This window comes from Sinohyriopsis cumingii, chromosome 6 (genome assembly GCF_028554795.1).
Source record: "Sinohyriopsis cumingii isolate HCF-2022 chromosome 6, ASM2855479v2, whole genome shotgun sequence".
Taxonomy (NCBI): Eukaryota; Metazoa; Mollusca; class Bivalvia; order Unionida; family Unionidae; genus Sinohyriopsis; species Sinohyriopsis cumingii.
This window is the reverse complement of record NC_142966.1, coordinates 128,515,800-128,535,303: the sequence shown is the minus strand read 5'-3', so window position 1 is coordinate 128,535,303 and position 19,504 is coordinate 128,515,800. Positions and strand designations below refer to the sequence as shown.

The 19,504-nt window shown below is 35.6% G+C and overlaps 1 protein-coding gene across 1 annotated transcript in view; it reads right to left on the bottom strand.

Moving 5' to 3' along the window:
* The window catches only part of LOC149797937 (heat shock 70 kDa protein 12A-like), a 35,148-nt gene extending 16,714 nt beyond the window's left edge, over positions 1-18,434 (bottom strand). The window contains exons 1-2 of the mRNA XM_089960818.1: positions 18,088-18,434; positions 13,042-13,368 (exon numbers count right to left, since the gene is read on the bottom strand). Of these exons, the coding sequence (XP_089816944.1) occupies positions 13,042-13,368; positions 18,088-18,399 (639 nt within the window). The 5' untranslated portion in view covers positions 18,400-18,434. The remainder of the gene's footprint in view (positions 1-13,041; positions 13,369-18,087) is intronic.
* Between the last annotated feature and the right edge of the window lie 1,070 nt (positions 18,435-19,504).

The following is a 19,504-nucleotide window of genomic DNA, read 5'->3' as shown; positions in this document are numbered from 1 at the left end:
CCGAGTGGTCTAAAGCGCTCTCCGTCACGGATCACTGCCATCTCACCTCTGTCTGCGTGGGTTCGAGTCTCGGGCTCGGCCAATGTGGATATGTGAGAAAGCTTGCCTGTAGCTTCTCGTGGGTCGGTGGTTCTTTCAGGGGTTTTCCCAGGTTCTTCCTCCACCATTAATACTGGCCGCCATGTATAGCCTATCGTGTGCTGAAAAATGGCGTTAAACCATATAATAACAACAACCAATCTAGTTCTGCTATCGTATTTTTACCCCCCCCCCCCGCCCCTTCATTTTCTGAGTTCCTTAATAGGAATTTAATCGCAAGTAGATCTAATTGTTGAATTATTTAGTATGCATGTTGACCTTATTGATTTTAATTAGGATTTAGTGCATGGACTGTGAAACTTTACTTATGTGTTGTAGAAGTTACGGAAAGTATTTAAGATCTGCAAATTTTATCTGAAGCATTTTATTTATTTTTGAACAAGTTTAACTTCCCTGTGTCCTTGGAATAGGGAAGTTAAGACAAGATACATAATGCGTTTAAGTACCGTTATCTTTAAGTGCATGTTGATAACGTTGCAAGTTGTTGTTGTTGTTGTCGTGGGGCTTAACGCCATTTTTCAGCACACGATAGGCTATACATGGCGGCCAGTATTAATGGTGGAGGAAGAACCCGGGAAAACCCCGGAAAGAACCACCGACCCTCGAGAAGCTACTGGCAAGCTTTCTCACATACCCACATTAGCTGAATCTTAGACTCGAACTGCCGCAGACAGAGGTGAGATGGCAGTGATCCGTAACGAAGAGCGCTTTAGACCACTCGGCCACTCGGGGCCCCGATAACGTTGCAAGTAGTGTAGAAATAATAACATTTACCGCTCTTTAGCTCTTATACTGAGAAACAAATTATGTAGTCAACGATATTTTCTTGAAACTGACATGAAATAGACTGATACACAGTTTAAAGAGGTTTATGTGAACTCATAAAAAAATACACTGTAGTGAGTGGTAGTATTTGAGGATGTTTTTAATTATATCATAATTGTTCTGAAAGGTAAATGAAGCTGTTACCCATATAATTGTATTCATAACTTTATATATTGCATGAAGATATATACATTTATGAACATTACACTTAATTACGTCAATTAGATCATAAAGGTTAAGGATGGAGGATTTAGCTGCTACTTTTTTGTGTTAATTTGTATCCATATAGGAAATTCCATTCTGCTTTTGTTACTATTTTCTTACTACGTTACCTAAGCGAGACAACAAGCACATAAGTTACAAATAGTCAACATTATTACTGATAAATGATTTTGTAGTTATTAGTTGCGATTTGTAAAAATATTATCCTACGTCTTCTAACATATTTACTATGTTTTGTTAAAATCGTGCTTTTATAACAGCCTTGATATTAGGTAAATGAAAGTTAAAGCATATGAGTTATTTCTTGGTTTTCGAACTTCAGGCAGCATTAAAATGATCAATTCATTTATTTCTTTTTCAGTTTCATCTCAAGCTATGCTAGTACTGGTTGCATCTCTCTCTCTCTCTCTCTCTCTCTCTCTCTCTCTCTCTCTCTCTCTCTATATATATATATATATATATATATATATATATATATATATATATATATATATATATATATTGTTACGAATTTTACATGAATACAAATATACTAGTTTCATATGCAGATGGATATTCTGAGACTATGTTAAGTTCGATGTATTACAAAACAAATGTTCTGTATGATTGATATTACGTACAACGTTCAATGTATTTCACGATGTCCGCCAGCTTTGTTTTGGAGGCACTTTATGTACTGGAGGCACCTCCAATGTGTCATATCATTGGTTTACATTGTTCCAATGCTGTAAATCACACATATACTAGTTTCATATACAATTGGATATTCTGAGGCTATGTTAAGTTCGATGTATTACAAAACAAATGTTCTGTATCATTCATATTATGTACAACGTTCAATGTATTTCACAATGTCCGCCATCTTTGTTATGGAGGCAATTTACGTATTGGAGGCACCTCAGATTTCCACTACGCGGTATATGCAGTCATTATTGAACAGCAATAAACAGTTGATATAACTAGTTTTTACGTAGAATAAGTTATGCTCCACAAGAAAATAATGTACTTACCTTCACCTGCGAGGATAACGCATTAGGATGGTGCATGTTCTAATTTTCCCGCACCACCAACTTGTTTGGAGGCCAATGTTTACTGTTTATACGTGTGACACAAGGATTTTAGTGTTTGACCATAGGTTTGCGATTAAGATTGTAATAATATAATTAGCATTTAATGTTTGTTTTGTATCTCAATAATTTAACGATATTTAGTATTTATTGAGTCTTAAATATTTGTTAACAATATGTACTATTTTGGCGGAGTGTTACACTTAACCGGCATCGGGTTCGTATACAACTACACTATATTATCGGCTTCCAAAAGTGATAGGGAATGTTATCATTCTCTAAGTAGAAATAAAACCATTAGAAAATATACATTCATTTAAGCAATATAAAAATTTAATAGTAAATTTATGTACTAAGGAAAATCAAAGCCAAAGATAAAGTGTTGAATACTCTTACGTAGGTATATAGGGCCTCCATAACGCTATTTCAGTACATTTGTATGACTTTATATTTTTATCGTAAAAGAAATGGTCACCCGTTTCGCGTGTTAATTCTATTTATTTGAATCCGTTTGTATTGGGATTTTAATGTTACCCCTATAAACATTATAAAAGTATTACAGTAAATTATATTTGATCAATATTATTATTTAATACTAACTGTTGAGACTACTGGTTATAAGTATATGTACGTTCTTTTATACTAATTTATTTATTGACTAGGAAGAGAATATGTGAATTCTATTATATTGAAGTGTTTATTGACATTTTAAGACTAAAATAAATCCTCTATTTTTCTCATTCAGATTTTATGTTGTTTATTTACTTAGATAAATAATTTCCTCACAGATAAGTAGCTAGTGTAAGAAGCCATTATTTCTACAGAGATTTCGTCTGTTATCAGACGACGTACTATGTACTACCAGTACATTATACTGTTGCAACCAATTCAAAGTCTCAGTTTCAGGATTGCCGAACCATCGAAACAGGAAGAAATTCTATAAATATAAGGGAGCTTGCGCTGGGAAATTAACCCCGGGGTGGAACACGTTACAATATATATATCACAATTAGTTTGCCTGTAGCATACCGGCACATGGAAGGCAAGGTTGATATACTAATATTCGTTCAAAAGCTTTTAATGTTACCACAGGGTTACCCTTTGGAAATTTTCTGGCATTGCCAGGACCGTTTTATACTACGACGCGTTTATTTTGCTCAGTTTGTTGCGAATATAAGACATTGTTTTACTGGACGATTTGAATCTTTCTTGAAAGGAGATGGGATAGACATAGACAAAAATTAAATCCCCCAAAAGTACCGAATACATTTATCATGAAAGCAGTAGGCAAACACATAGAAATATTCAACCTTCATATACATGTACCTACTGTTCTTGACTAGATTATTTCAAAAATACATTCAGCGATGATTTAATAGTCAATTACCGCCCTGAAAGACACAGTCCATAGTTATAGTTTCCTTACTACTGACCCTCATCCTATAACCCTAAGTACATGACACTGAAAGGAGTATTTATAAGCTTATTGTTTGCCCCATTGGTTTAAATCCCTGCAATCAAAGAACCGAACCCTTGCTTCATAACTTAGAGTTTGCCCCTGTGGTTTTACATCCCTACAACTAAGGAACTGAGCCCTTTCTACATAACTTAGTGTTTGCCACTTTAGCCTACATCCTGACAAACAAGGAACTGAACCCCAACTTCATCACTTAAGACGTCATCCAATCCTTGCAATATTAAATACTCTATCTGGACTGAGGGATAAATAAGACAAGTGAACATATTTATTTAATTGTTCTTATTTCAACGTAACCGCTTCAAATTTGTTGATGTTAGTAAAGTAGCCCATGGCAGGAAAGGACAAAGCATTAATGTATGCATAAGCTACGACTATCTAAGATGTCAATAATGCAATAGTAGGTTTTCTGATAATGTGCACATAACAGATTGACGTGACGTTTGATTGCCTGGTCCATACAACTGATGCTGACATCATGGTAATGTACATCAATTAAAAAGAGGCACAGAACCTTTGCAAAAACAGCTGAAATGATTAGATAAAGCATGGTGTTTCAGCGTTAAACTTTACACATTTTGAGAACCATGACCAAGACTGGTTGCTGTGAAGAACTGACAGAACGCTAGTATCAAAAGCACGAAGTTTTGACCAGAAAATCATTTTCATTTGCTAACCGGTAACATAAACTTTAGATGTGTTTCTCTCAATTGAAAAGCTGTGTAATTGTTTCCTCCACAATATGATAAAACGAGACAGATTTGCTTTGATTTCAAAGTACTTGTTATCGCTTTGGGATTTTACGCCATTTCTCGGGGAAGGATAGGCTATTCATGGCGACCAGTATAACCTGTGGATCAAGAAACTGGGGAAAATCCGGTAAGAAACACCGGCTCACGAAATCTACTGGCATGCTTTCTCGCATAACCACATTGACCGAGCCTGAGCCTTACACAGGTGAGATGGCATTAATTGGTCAAGAAGTATTCTTTAAAACATTCCGCCAACAAAGGCCATTTTTGAAAGTAATTGATAAGCATTTTAGGCACCAAAAAATGCTGTTAGGGCAAACTTTCACAGGTACCGATATTAAGACTATAAAGTAACACGTGTACCGGTAATGAGCACATAATAAGTTTATGTGACATTTGACCGATTGATATGGTGATGGACATCAATTAAGAAGAGAATACTTGTACAAAGAGCTGACGTGATTAGCTGAAGAACTGGGTATTGGCTTCATAATTTATTTGTTATGAGCATAAACTGTGCTGTTAAGAACGGACAGCATGCCATTTTAAAAAGTGTAATTTTCAACACAGAATAATTTTTATCTGTAAGTTAATATTAAGCAGCCTAGTCATTTGTTTTCTCCAAACATAATGGGAGGTGTCAACTCCGATCTGATCTGAAGTCAACTTGTTTGTTTTCTTAGGCACCAGAAACAAAATGTTAAGGCTGTTATGCGCATTCCACCGATTAAGATATGAAATTAGAGTAATACTGCAAACGGTAACCCTTCTGAGCTGAGGCATCTATCCTGGGCTGTAGAAACTTACTTTCCCTCATAATGTCTTCATATTATATCAGACTTGTGTGAAAAAGTACAAATGTTGACATATAATCAAAATGTTTGGCAAGTTTGAAAGTTACTGTATAAATTCCTGAAAGTGAAGATAAAATGTCAAAGACACTAATTTGCTTTAGAGTTTTAAAACTCTGGTTAAAGTTATATATTTCTATTGAAAACTGTTAACTAATAGTTCAATAACAAAAAGTGAAAAAAGAAAAACCCATTAGGGTTAGTTCCCTTCGAAACCTGATAACTATAAGATTAACATAACAGCAAAGAAACAAAGATACATGTCAGGATAAATGTGCAGGAAATAAATAAAATATTTGAAAATTCTAAAGCTTCTGAAAGGCAGTTCTACAAATCACATGGGCTTTAAGCAATTTTAAAGAATCGTGGTCTCCCCTTACACGCATCTTGAGACCATGTAAATTTAGACATTACCAGATTTGTGTTTTAGAGTCTGTGAAGAATATCAATATTTTAATACTTGGCGTTTAACGTATATCTGTCAGAAAGAATAAAAGGATGTCACTTTGCATATTGTCTTGTTTGAAATGTAGGTATGTATAATGGCCAGTTTGTTTCAGCCTCTTGATCATATCGCATTGTATATTAATAACACGGGATTTAGATTTCCTTGAATACCATTAAAGTAGTATTGTTATCCAGATTCATTTGAAAATGGATTAACCTATGGGTCAGTCTCATGAATATGACTCTTGATGTGATTGTCTATGATGTAGTGTTGAATCACAGTCTAGAGTCAAACAGCTTGAAGCTTAATTTATATACATCATGCTGTTAAATGTAATACAAGTTTACTCCAGCGATTGAAGAACTGTGACACCCGATATTGTTCTTAATTGTATCCTTTATGAATTTGACCAAGACTGCTCAAATGCCACAAAGAACAGTTTTCAGGCCAGTGAGGTACTATACAATTAAAGCGTTTACCAAACATGGCCCAAATTAAACTATGAATGCACGCCGACTGATGAATTTAACATAAATCGTTTAGCTTTTTAATACTCTAGATTCTGATTCATTAAGGATTCTGGTCAATGAAAATGCCGTGCTTCTTTTTTTCTTTTATTTTTAAATTCAATTTATGGGATGGTCATGCTGCTAGAAGTCGAGTTTGGTCATTCATTTAACGACACGTAGCACCGGTCTAGTCAGCATGCATAAAAGCAATGCACCCAAAATAAATACCTGACTATAAAAAGTTAAATTATATGTAAAACGGGCAAATATATGTTTATCCTCATTTTGAATAAGAGAGTTTAAACTGGTTTTGAAAAAAGGCTATATGTTTATCCTTGTGAAATGAACATTTCAGATAGATTTTTTAGAATCAAGATCGTTTGTGTTTACATACTAGCTAAACTCTCCCCCCCCCCACCCATAACAGACTATTATTATAAGTTTTTTAAGTATTATGTTATTAATATTGTATAATGTTCAAGGTTCTAAAATCGGTTTTCAACAGTACAAAAGTAAATTAATAATGAAGAACCATTTAGGTACATTGCAGAATTTGCAAAGAGACGATAGATGTATTTTTGTGTATAGTTTAGCCTTGGTGACCCACACATGAGCATATCTACAGATAGTCAAAGTACTTTAAATGGTAATTTTGTGCAAGCATTTAAAATGTTTCGCTTGCAAGTGTGAAGATCATTGACAACATTCACTCTAAACATAAAGTACAAGATTTGAGCCTTATTTCATAAATAGTGACCGACTTTTTAGCTGCTTCTATTAGAGATCCAGGAATGCCAGCATTTTGTTCGGTCCTTTGGCCCCAATAACACAAAGAGCTTCTAATACGCGGACGTTCTTGAAGTGAAATGTTCAAAATTTTACCTCATATCTATTACACGCATTGATGACAGCTGTTTTTTAAAACCAGGAATTGCCAACCACATCTATTTTCCTATTAGTATCTTGGTATTGGTCGGTACTATACTATGTTAGTATCTTTGATTTACATGTAGTCAGGCAGCCCCCGCGTGAAATTTTTATATGGGCATACAACAAATAAATATATATTTAACATATTTATAAACGAATAGTGAACACAGCACATGCGTATTCAGTAAAACGCACACTGAAGGCTAGTTTGAATTTAGGTCCAGATTATTTATAAGCGTATCGATAAGCCCGATATCGATACTACCAAATATATAAAGATACCAAACCACTAAGATAGTTTCGTTTTCCCCTTTAAATCCAGCAGATGTACAACTCAGTCTACATCTATAAAACGTCCTTGTTTTGTCCAACGTTTGCTTCATTTTTGTATGAAACACATTTGATTCTCAAGATTGTTTAAACGATTTTGAGAGTGGTTTTGATGTAAAGAAGCCGATAATCCTCCTTGCATAAAATAAGACTAAAATAAAGCAAAAGAAAGAAAAAAGTTTACTTGCCTGTCCAAGATGGTGACTTGTGAACTGCACAGGCGATATCAATGACTTTTAATCATCTTCAAGAGTTACTATACTTATTTTTACTATAATTTCCCTTTGTAACTTTGATCACTGCGATAAACCTCAATCACTTTGTACGCTCAATGCACTGCGCTATATTTAAGGAAATTCTCACCTCTTGTGTGTCATTGCTCTTCACGTCCTTCATGAGTCACCATGTGAAACTTGACAACGGACCGAGTCACATCTGATGCAAAGGCAGAATAATACTTATAATACAACGGCGAAAACACCCCTCTCTATATATGCATGCACAACGAATACAATTAGGAGGTAATACCAAACAGAACGCGTGTGACATAATTCAGTCACGTATTGTTTTCTATCTTTCAAACAGAATACGCAGGACGCGTGACGTCTCTCTCTCTCTCTCTCTCTCTCTCTATATATATATAGTATACACGCTGTATCATTGATATACCACGAGATGTATACATTTTTCATTACAAGGAAACAAGGCTTGCCGAGTTTCCTTTTAGTGAAAAAATTATATAACGAGTGGTATATCATTGATACAGCGTACATACTATACATATATCTTATTTATATCACATACAAATACACATATTTGCCCTTTGAATGGAGGTACGATATGCTCCGGGGAATTGTGTATTAACCGAGTGTGTACGCTACAAAATGTAGTTCTACGATTTTTCTTGTTGTTCATAATCACATATGCAAATTGATAAGTTGATTGTTTTCTTTTTGAGTTTCTATTTTTTTTCTCACATTTATTCAATCAATATAAGACACACTCATGATTAAAAAATGAAATATGGTTTTTATGAAGAAAGTAGTGCACTACAAACACGGTTAGCTTCTTGTACACTGAACCTGAACTGTCAGGCATTCACTATACCAACAGTATTGGTATATCAATTTGCTTTATACCAACACTTTCAATACCATGTTTTTTTTAATATACATATATATATATATATATATATATATATATATATATATATATATATATATATATATATATATATATATATATATATATATATATATATACCACATACATTAAAAATAACATGGTATTGAAAGTGTTATATATATATATATATATATATATATATATATATATATATATATATATATATATATATATATATATATATATATACATATATATATATAAATTAATACCTTTGAGTAGAATGCCTCAAACTTTTGAATGACAGCAGTGACTACTTATTACACTATTCTAGAACGACATTAATCAACACGTCTTCCTCCTAGTTTTGCCTGAAGTTTGCTACTTCAACCCAGACGGTATGCACACTAAACAGCGAGACGTTTTATACGCCTGGTACCAGACCCACTCGTAAAAAGAAGCCGCAGAGAGTTTGCACCATTCCTCCCCATTCATGAGTTTGGAAATGCTATCATTGCAGCATAAATCACAGCTACTGCCCATTTAAAATTGTCTTGTCTTGTTCCTGCACTTTTTTTGAGGTTGAGTCCACTGACACTGATAGATCAACCGGGCACTGCAAAACCAAATTGACATTAAACTATCGTTAGAGTCGAGCGGTCAACCTTGACTTCTTGAATGAGTATCTTAAGATCAGAACAGGAGGAAGTCTTTGGCGTGAAAACGTTGGATCCTCACAACATTGTACACTTGAAAAATCACCGAATTTTCAGTCTTTCAGTAGCGACAGTATACCTCACTGTCTACCAGAAACGGGTGCTACTTCCAGATAGCACATTACATTACGAACATTGATTTTCAGTATAAAAATGTTCAAATAAAATCAAGAAAGATCATTGCAAATAACATACAAGCTCCTAACGAGAAAGATGAATTTAGCAAAGCAGCATTCTGAGAACACTTATCAGCCAGTGGAATTTGTAATAGTACCCATACCCATATAGTCAAGCAGTGTTTGGACTATCAGAGCCATTTGACTTCTTTTCGTGAATAATGTTTTGTAATCCTGATCCAGGGTTCAGGTTTGTATTCAACATTGAAATTGTATAGGACTTTAATAAACTATAAAGAAAATAACATTTACCAAATGATTCTTGATTATTGTGTATCATAATATAAGAAAACAGTTATTCAAATCAAGTTTCTATCGTGTTTGAAATTATTATTACGTCTCTGTATAATGCGTAATAATGATTTAGCATTCTGTAATAAATCTGCGGTTTTGGGTCATCATTCCAGTGGTTTGAAACCCTAATCCTGGGAAAAGATTTTGTATCTAACTTTGGGATTTTTCCTTGAAATGCAACATTCATTCCTTTTATATGTAGACATCATACCAGTGTTCATTTCTATCATTTAGTGCGATTAGAATAGAGCCCAAAACGCTAGTATGTGATAGAGATGTCATTATCAGATTGTATATATATATATATGATTTAGAGCTATGTATTATTTACATCTAATAAACGATACTATTATTTGGATATATCCTCATTGGAGATCCATTTATTCATATGCCCATATCCGACTGTCGGATCCATTATACATCAGTCATATTTCCATATCAGACTGTCGTATTCATTACACATCATTCATATGCCCATATCAGACTGTCGGATCCATTATACGTCAGTCATATCTCCATATCAGACTGTGTTATCCATTACATATCATGCATATGTCCATATCAGACCGTCGGAAAATGATTTGGAGCAATTTAATATTTGGATATACTCTCATTTGAGAATATTATATATCATACATATGTCCATATAAGACTCTCGGATCCATTATACATCATTCATATGTCCACATAAGACTGTCGGAAAATGATTTGGAGCATCATAATATTTGGATATACTCTCGTCTGAGATTTTATTGTATATCGTAAATTAGACCTGATACCTAGAGCTGAAGAAATTATGATGGAAATTTTATCAAATAACTATTATTTACACACAATTAACAATACAAATAAGAGCTAAGGTGAGGCATGGATATATTTGGGTAAGACGTATTATTCCATCGAAATATAGGACTAGTTCTAATGGTTATATAATAATTCTGACTAGATGCACGTAGTAACCATACTAGCTAGTACAGTACTCTTTTATCGAGCAATCAGCATTCTCCAAAATGATGACAATCATTTGCTTTTTCATCGATGGAAATTATACATCATTTGGCCCTGCATTTGAAATAATAGCAATAATGTGAGCTAGCCAAAAAAGTTTAAAATATGTTTTTTGCTGACAGAATCGGCATTGCGGACTTTTGTTAAAAAGGTAACCAAAGCCAAAAACAACAAAATAGATTTTGTGACCAAACGTTGCCTAAGTACACAAGAGGAAAAGATGAACTCCAGACTTTCGTGCAGTGTTCTGAATTTATTGAAAGTAATATCATTAGGGATATTTAACAAGATTAATAGTCTTTCCAAATTTCTTATCAATACGCGCATATTATTCATTTTGAGATATGCGACAACCAATGAATTTTATTTGTCTCTGTCGGAACGAGCATTCTTCAATTCAACACCAATATTCCAAACTTTCTCTATTCTGTATCCCTATTTTCACTTTGCTCCATGCTAGGCACAATCACTGACTGAGAACGGACACTTTTATAATCCATATAGCATACCGAGTCTTCATAATAAATACACTTAAAGTGTTAAACCCTAAATTTCAGGGGTTCTCTTCTTCATTTCTGTGGAAATTATGTATTTCATTACAAAATGGTCAGGCATTTTATTTACCCTAAACAATTTAATTTTACAAGTATCTTCTTCAGCTTCTCTCTCTCTCTCTCTCTTTATATATATATATATATATATATATATATATATATATATATATATATATATATATATATATATATATATATATATATATATATATATATATATATATATGTGTGTGTGTGTGTGTGTGTGTGTGTGTGTGTGTGTGTGTTTGTGTGTGTGTGTGTGTGTGTGTGTGTGTGTGTAACTGAAATTCTCAGTAATCATCGACATTAATTGTTATTCCAGCATTTCTTAAAACTGAAACGTATTAACTATGAAGAAAATCGTATTATCGTTTTTTCCCCATAGGAATACTGATGTTGTTGTTGTAGGGTTTACCGTTACTTTTCAGCACAAGATAGGTTATACATGGCGGCCAGTATTAATGGTGGAGGAAGTACCCTCGAAAACCCCAGCAAGAACCACCGACCCACGAGAAGCTACTGACAAGCTTTCTCACATACCCACAGTGGCCGAAACTGAGACTCGAACCCACGCAGACAGAGGTGAGATGGCAATAATCCGTAACGGTGAGCGCTTTAGACCACTAGGCCACTCGGCAATTGTAATACACCACATTGATAGACTATTGAGCCAGGACATATCGGATATAGTGGTGTATTCCTGTACTTGCTTCGGAACGAAATAACGGTCTTGTGTAAACATTTCCAAAATTACCCCCACCACACCCCACGACCAGCACTACCACCGTACTTCTAAATTGTTTGACTACTTAATTATCTCTACATAATGTATCTCATGACTGACGGTATCATGCTGAAGAAATTTTCCACCACAAAAAGTACAACGGTTTTTGGAATCTCTGTATAATTCGTTGTAGTTTATGTATAAATTAAGCTCTTAAGTGTTGCAGCCAGTAAAATAGATTTATGCTAATTTACATTTGTTGTATCCCAGTATATTGCTTTTAAATTAGCAATGTCGGTTCCCCCCAATGACCAGAATGGTGATTGGACATTTAGAACTGAATTTAGTGATTTGTTACATGTGAGAGTTGATGAGAATTTTATTACATTTAGTTCCAGTGCGTATTCGGATAGTTGTTATAATCTGCCCTTGAAGGTCTCAGCTTTGCTAAATCAACTGACATTCTTGGTGTAGGTATACATCAGTTTAATTTGAAAGATGACAGCTTAGGTTGCAATACGATTTATAAATGATTTAAATGTTTTCTATGATACGCAGAAAAGCATTTAGCACCACAGTTTTCGTCTTGCTCTCATACTCTTTTTTCGTTTCAATAAAAGTTCTGAACCTGAGAAATCATGTAGAATCTCTGCAAGATAGTAGATAATAGAAACAAAGAAGTCTAGATTGAATGGTGGACTCTATAACAAACACTTATATTATACATTTATTTTCTCTTTTGGAGGACTCGGGATAAATATAACCTATGGCGACAAATAGTATAAATCCTGCTTAATTTATTTCCCTAAGAATGCGTGTTAGTAGTAATTTGTTACAGCAATAAATCTAGCCACATATGCCCTTTTCATTCAAACTCCGAAGTCATGCTGAAGTTAATAAGTGAGTAAACTACCTTTTCCGCAGCTTCTCTCATAAATTGTTTGGCAGCATCATTCCAGATAGCAGGAACAGTCAGGACCCATCGAAAATGGGATTTTTTTAATCCACGAACCCGATCAGAACCCGAGTCCTCGTTTGATCCAATAGAGTCAGCATTATACATGTTCTTTTCTGATCCTGTAGCCCAACCAGAATCTGATTTCTCCTCTGATACAATAACCCGTTTATTGCAGGCTTCTAAGAGGTGATTTACGAGGTATTTTATGCATGACGAAAACACAGTCATGGCAGGCAACTTCTTTCCATTGTCAGCGATGATTTCAAAGTTTCTGTTTATAGTCTGATTTTGTAATATGAAAATATATTAAGTTTAGACACAACCCCTTCCTTACAAATTTACTAAAATTTATATAAACATTTCACTGGCAGAGTTTAAGGACTGCATACACATAAAATTGCACTTTAAGCATAAATATTTCAAATGTCGAAGATAGAAATAGTTCCAAAAGTCATTGTCACTACGTCAGTGCCAATTAAAGTGCACGATATTACGCGGATTTGCTAGCTTGCAGTTCTGACAGCAACACATTGTTTACTGTCGTCGTAACGTTTGTAAATGTGGCATCCAGATATATTGGTTTTATTTATATATATTGTTTTCTATTGCGTACTTCACCCCACCCCCACCCCATATAACGTTTCTCCCAAATCCATGCTGAAAATTCATGTAATAAACAAGTAACTGGCATGATTACCGTCAGAACTCACATGTAACGGTAATACAATTTTCAAACAACATCAATTTGTATAAATATATGTTATTATAAAGAAAAAAGATAAAACCAGTTAATTTCACAATCTGATGAAAGTTTCGACGATTCATGTACATGTACCAGCAGATGAATCATAAAAATCGTCTTTGTTCAATAACTCAGTTGCTTCCTGACGAGCACTAATTTCACAAACAGTATTATCATGGTACAACAAATTTACATGTGATTGATGGTACAGTTGGGACAGTGCCACTATCACGGTAGTTCTTATAAAATAAGTGTTGTCTACAAGTGGTAGGAACTCTTCTGTGTATATTTTGCACATGAGATTAATGCAATCGGAATATAATCGGTCTTTTCCGTCAAGTCAATAGAGCAACCTATATTCTTAACTACTTTTGTTTACATTGAACGATATGGGGCGGAAAGAGACAAAGTCACAATTGGAATAAACTCAGCCTTTCCTGTCCAAATATATGTGGTGCACTACACCAGAGGCGAGTCATCAAAGACATCAAATTGGTGTGTATTCCTACAACTACTTCCGACGTAACGGAAATGATTGGGTGATTTTCTGATCTGTGTTAACTTCAGCTTCTGCTTCTGCAGACTATCCATTTATCAGCTGACAAACATTGTATTGTATTGTAGCATTGGTATAAATTTCAGAGGACAGGAAGTAGTTGGGAAATCAATGTCATCGCACAGATTTCCTAAACAGTGTTTGGCTCCAGTGGTCACGGCTCGTAAGGAAAGATTTCACGTATGCAGCTAAAAGGTAAATGTGTTCCGATCATTTTGTCAGTAGACGGTACCATCAAAATATAATCGAGTGCCTTACATTTTCCCGAGGATATTGTTTAAAGGTTCTTTAAAATGTTTGTATGTGGCTATTGAGCAATTATGATCCATCCATTTAAAAGGAGAGGAGATAAGGGTTCGGATTCCTTTCCTGTTGTGTATCCAAATTTGAATTGTGAAACATGACAAGGCTATTTTTTTCACTTTTATGTTAAACAATTATCTTAAAAACAGAGAAATCTCAATCGGGTTAAGGGTGCTGATTTATTTATGTGGCATCATTATATTGTTTGTTCCATTTATTTTTATTTGTTTGTTTGCTTGGGAGAGAGATGTACGGACAGGAGTCCACATTTTGTAACTAATTAATTTGTTTGTGTAAAATATTAAACTTAAAACTTTTCAATGGGTTCTTTAGTCAAAAAGGAAAAAAATGACGGAGGCACGTGCCACTCGTCTGGTTTTCTTAACCACCTATCTCTTAATTTTCCGGTTGCCAAAATACACACCGTCGCATACAATATAGCTAAAACAAAGCAAAGATACTTCAAAGAATAGAAAAACAATTCAGCAGCATCCACAATAGATAGTCATATATCAGGTTGGAGGTAATTGGAGGTAATTGATCAACTGCCCGAAGTGGAAATCAAATTACTATTACTCCAATGTTGACTGAAACTGTGAAAGCAATTCGCCTGATGTCAAAAATAAAAATAATGGATCATTTGCTATAGACGCAAACGTTTAAAAGCCGGAGGCTAGTACATGGTTCAGAAACTCGCAGAATTCTCCCAGCCAATGTGGACTCAGGGAACTGTACCACAGGAATACAAGGATGCATTCATCGTCCACTTGTACAAGCGGAAAGGCAATAATACATTTATGCGACATCCATCGGGGAATCTTCTTGCTGTCAATTGCCGGCCAAAGTGCGTGCCAGAGTTATTTTGTGCATCACATTATCGATCAAGGGTCCTGCCAGTCAGTGTGGTTTCCGGAAAGGACGAGGGACCACATACATGGCATTTGCAGGTCATCAATGCTTTGAACACAATTACAACTTAGGTCATTCATCAACCTGACAAAACCTTTGACTGTCAGCCCTGGGGCCTTTATAAGATCAGGGAAAATGTGGCTGCGCAGAGAAATTCTTTATGTTGGTACGGCAGTTCCATGATGGCATGCTCGCTCATGTCGTGGATGAGGGCGATTCATCTGAAGCACCACCAGTCACCAATGGAGTTAATCTAGGCTGTGAATTGGCCCCAACCCTCTTCAATATGATGTTTACTGCTGCATTCCGTTACTTTGAACATGAGATCGAAATAAAACAGGAGACTGTAGGCAAGCTTTTCAATCTTAGGAGACTTGAGGCAAAAAACAAAGTTACATTAAGAGACTGTACGTAATCTCCTATTTGCTGATGACTCTCCCCAGAATGCACGATGTGTCTGACATTCAGCACAATATGGACCATTTCTCTTCAGCTTGTAATAATTTTGGTTTCAGAATCATTATCAAGAAGACAGAGGTGATGCACCAAACTGCACAAAGAAAGCCTTGTGTAGAGATTGTCATCATAGTAAATGGCCAAACTCTCGCAGCAGTGGAAAAGTTCACCTACCCTGGAAGCACACTGTCAAGTGTAGTTGACACATATGATGACATTGATGAAGCAAGCGTGGAATTTGGCAGACTACGTGCAAATCAGTCTACAAGTAAAACTTAAGGTCTACAAAAGTCATCATGCTGCAGACCCTGTTGCATTTTTTGCTAAACCTGACCCTATGCGAAGAAGCTGAATAATCATCACGAGGGCTGCCTGAGCAACTGATAACTATAAGATTGCAGAACAGTGTCCTAATACTCAGGCTCTCGCACGGGCAGCATTTCAAACATCCACGCTGCTGATGAATTCACAGTTGAAATGGGCAGGCCACCTTACCAATATGTCAGAGAAGCAGCTACCAAGATCTTCTAAGGGAGCTGAAAGAGATAAAGCAATCTCAAGTTGGTTAGAACAGAAAGCGTCAAAGATTCTCCCAGTCATCCCTGAAACACTTCAACTTTGAGACTGAGTGTTGGGAAGATCGTGCACAGGATTACTCCACCTGGCGGAGTCTCGTCCATATTGGAGCTGCAGACGGAAAACGGAAACGAAATACAGAGGCGGCGAAGTAGCTCGAACGTCGTAAATCTCAGGACTGCAGCACGTCCTCTGTTGATCAAGCAAACCCAAGAGACACATCATGTCAATTGTATCACAGGCAATTCAGTGCACAAACTGGCTTTATCAGACATTCACGTATTCAAAGAAACCAAACCAGTGAGTAATGTCATGCTCATATTCGAACTCGAAGAACAAACAACAACATCATCAAAACAGTGCTAGAAGTGGCATATACCAACAATCAATTCATGCTAATGCACAAAGTGTCTTTCTTTTAATGACTACAGACTAATGTTATACTTTTTTAAATGTTAAAGTCCGTTAGTTTTAATTTGATCATTTACTTTCCATGCTTAATACACAAAGTGTGCAATACACTGGTAAAACATCAATAAACAGGTCACATCAAATAGTCCTTATGACAATACTAATTCTGATCACCTAAACAATTCAGTTGATAGTGCGTCAAACTGTTGTGTGGGAGGTGGCTGGTTCGAGCACCGATCACGTCATACCAAAAGTGGTATTTGCTGCTTCCTTGCCTTTCGTACAGCATTAAAGGAATAGAGCAAGGACTGGTCAGTTCGGAGTTAGAATAATGTGCCTGAGTGGAATATGTTTTTCAGGAAATTTTGTGTCAGCGATATGGAGCCAGTACTTTAAACTTGCATGCATACTGGACTAGAACAAATCAAAATGCACATACGTGCATCTACCACGCACGTTTTATATCCCTGATTATCATCTGAAGAAACAAGATTCACATTTTGTAGGCCCATTATTTTAATCCCCTTTGAGCAATTGACTTTTTCTGTTTTATTCGCTGACATTCAGCTCATATTGTCTTTCTAAGATTTAAGTTTGAGGTTGTGCACCTCTCCAAGGTATCATCATTTAAATGTCAAGGTCAGTCGGTAGAAGTAAAATAATTGGAGGGGAGGTAATTAAAAGTAGTATTGCCAGAATTCAAGAAATCAGCATTTTAGTTACTGGACCAAACTATGAAAACTAATGTAAAACGTTATAACATAGACAATGGTGTATCCAAGATCGAAATAAGAATATCCATGAAAGTAATGTGTGTGTGTGTGTGTGTGTGTGTAAAGAGACAGAGAGAGAGACTACGATAAAGGGAATTATGCGTCTTTTACAGTTGAAAATGCCTTTGATGAGTTCAAAAAGGTATGCTTGTTTACAACATCTTAATATCTGCCTAATAAAATCAAAATTCGTGACTATACTCTACCATAGAATCTACGATTGCAGACATTGCATGTTTAGTTAGAGCATTTTGGATTTATTCCAATTAATTTACCTTTTTGTTGTACAGCGTCATCTTAAATCTGCTGAAGAAGTACCAGTCATTTGCCTTCCCATCAAAAGCGAGATCTGCATACGTTTCCTCTGCATCGAAGCCAAAGGAGTGGAACTTCATCTTAGGATCAAACAAGACAGATGTCGGAGCTTTCTCATATGAACATTTTCGGGAGCTTGCAGTCCATACATTGGTGTTCACTATAAACGGCTTGTTCTTACAGTCGCATCGGAAGGTGTATGCGTAACCAGAATAAGTGGTTCCAAAATCAATAGCCGCCACCACTAAATACTGCTCCGCTCGTTCAGCCATTGGGATTTATCTCATAAGCACTAGTCAAAGTACATTGAAATCTGCAAAAGACAAAACTAATTACAATATGAATATAACTTCTGAGTTTTGTCATTACTATTTTTGTCCTTACAAATGCATTCTGTTTAAACGCATAAAGTGAAGTTATTCGTTCTACAAAGAGAAATACTAGTCTTCTCAAACAGGAATTCGTTTGGTAGGTAAGTTTTAAAATTTTGCACTACAAAGAAAGAACAACAGAGTTTAATTATATTAGTACGTTTGCAACATTAAATATCATTTAAAATGGTGTATATAAATCAGCAGGGAGAGGGAACAGACCATTTTTAGGAGTGTCTATTTTTTTTTAAAAAAAGTTTCCTACGAAAAATAAAGAAACAAGGTCAATAACGCCAAACCGAAACCTCTAACCGACCGAGATTTTCTCTAATTGGGTTAGCTCATTTTGTTACAAATTTTTATGCGTGTTTGTTTACCCGTCGGACACTCAAGTTTGTCGCCACCCTCCCTGCTGCTGTGTTGTAATTAAATCATTAATAATATAAAAAATAATGAGTGATCCTACGACAACCATGGAATCTCGCACAACTAGACTAGCTCGAGAGCGACTACAGGCAATTAAAAAATATATTCCAGTCAAGCAAAAATTACAAGAGCGTCAGGAGTCTCAGGTGGAAGTTAGAGAAGGCGCAGAACAATTATTTAAACTTGTTACGAAAGCTACCGAAAGAGTTACAAAGGATACCGAAGGTCTTCTTCCCACGCTAGCGCAAACCGCTGATGCAACTGGAAAAATAGCAGAAAGAACTAAGCATTCATTGAAGTTCAGGGTACACTTGTAAAAACCGATGGTAATGCTTCTGGTGATGCGCAGGGTGAGTATGTTAATAACGAAATTATGGCATTATTTAACAGTGCACGATATATTATTTATGGTCGGGAAATTGAGGTTTGTCATAATGATTTTGATGTTGCTACGAGGATATTGGGGCTATCCCGATACAGTGATGATTATTCACGGTGTGCTGGTCCGTCAGTGATGGTTGAAAAAGATACCACTGATTGCGTTGATGGCAGACCTTATACTTTTCGGCGCCCCAAACAC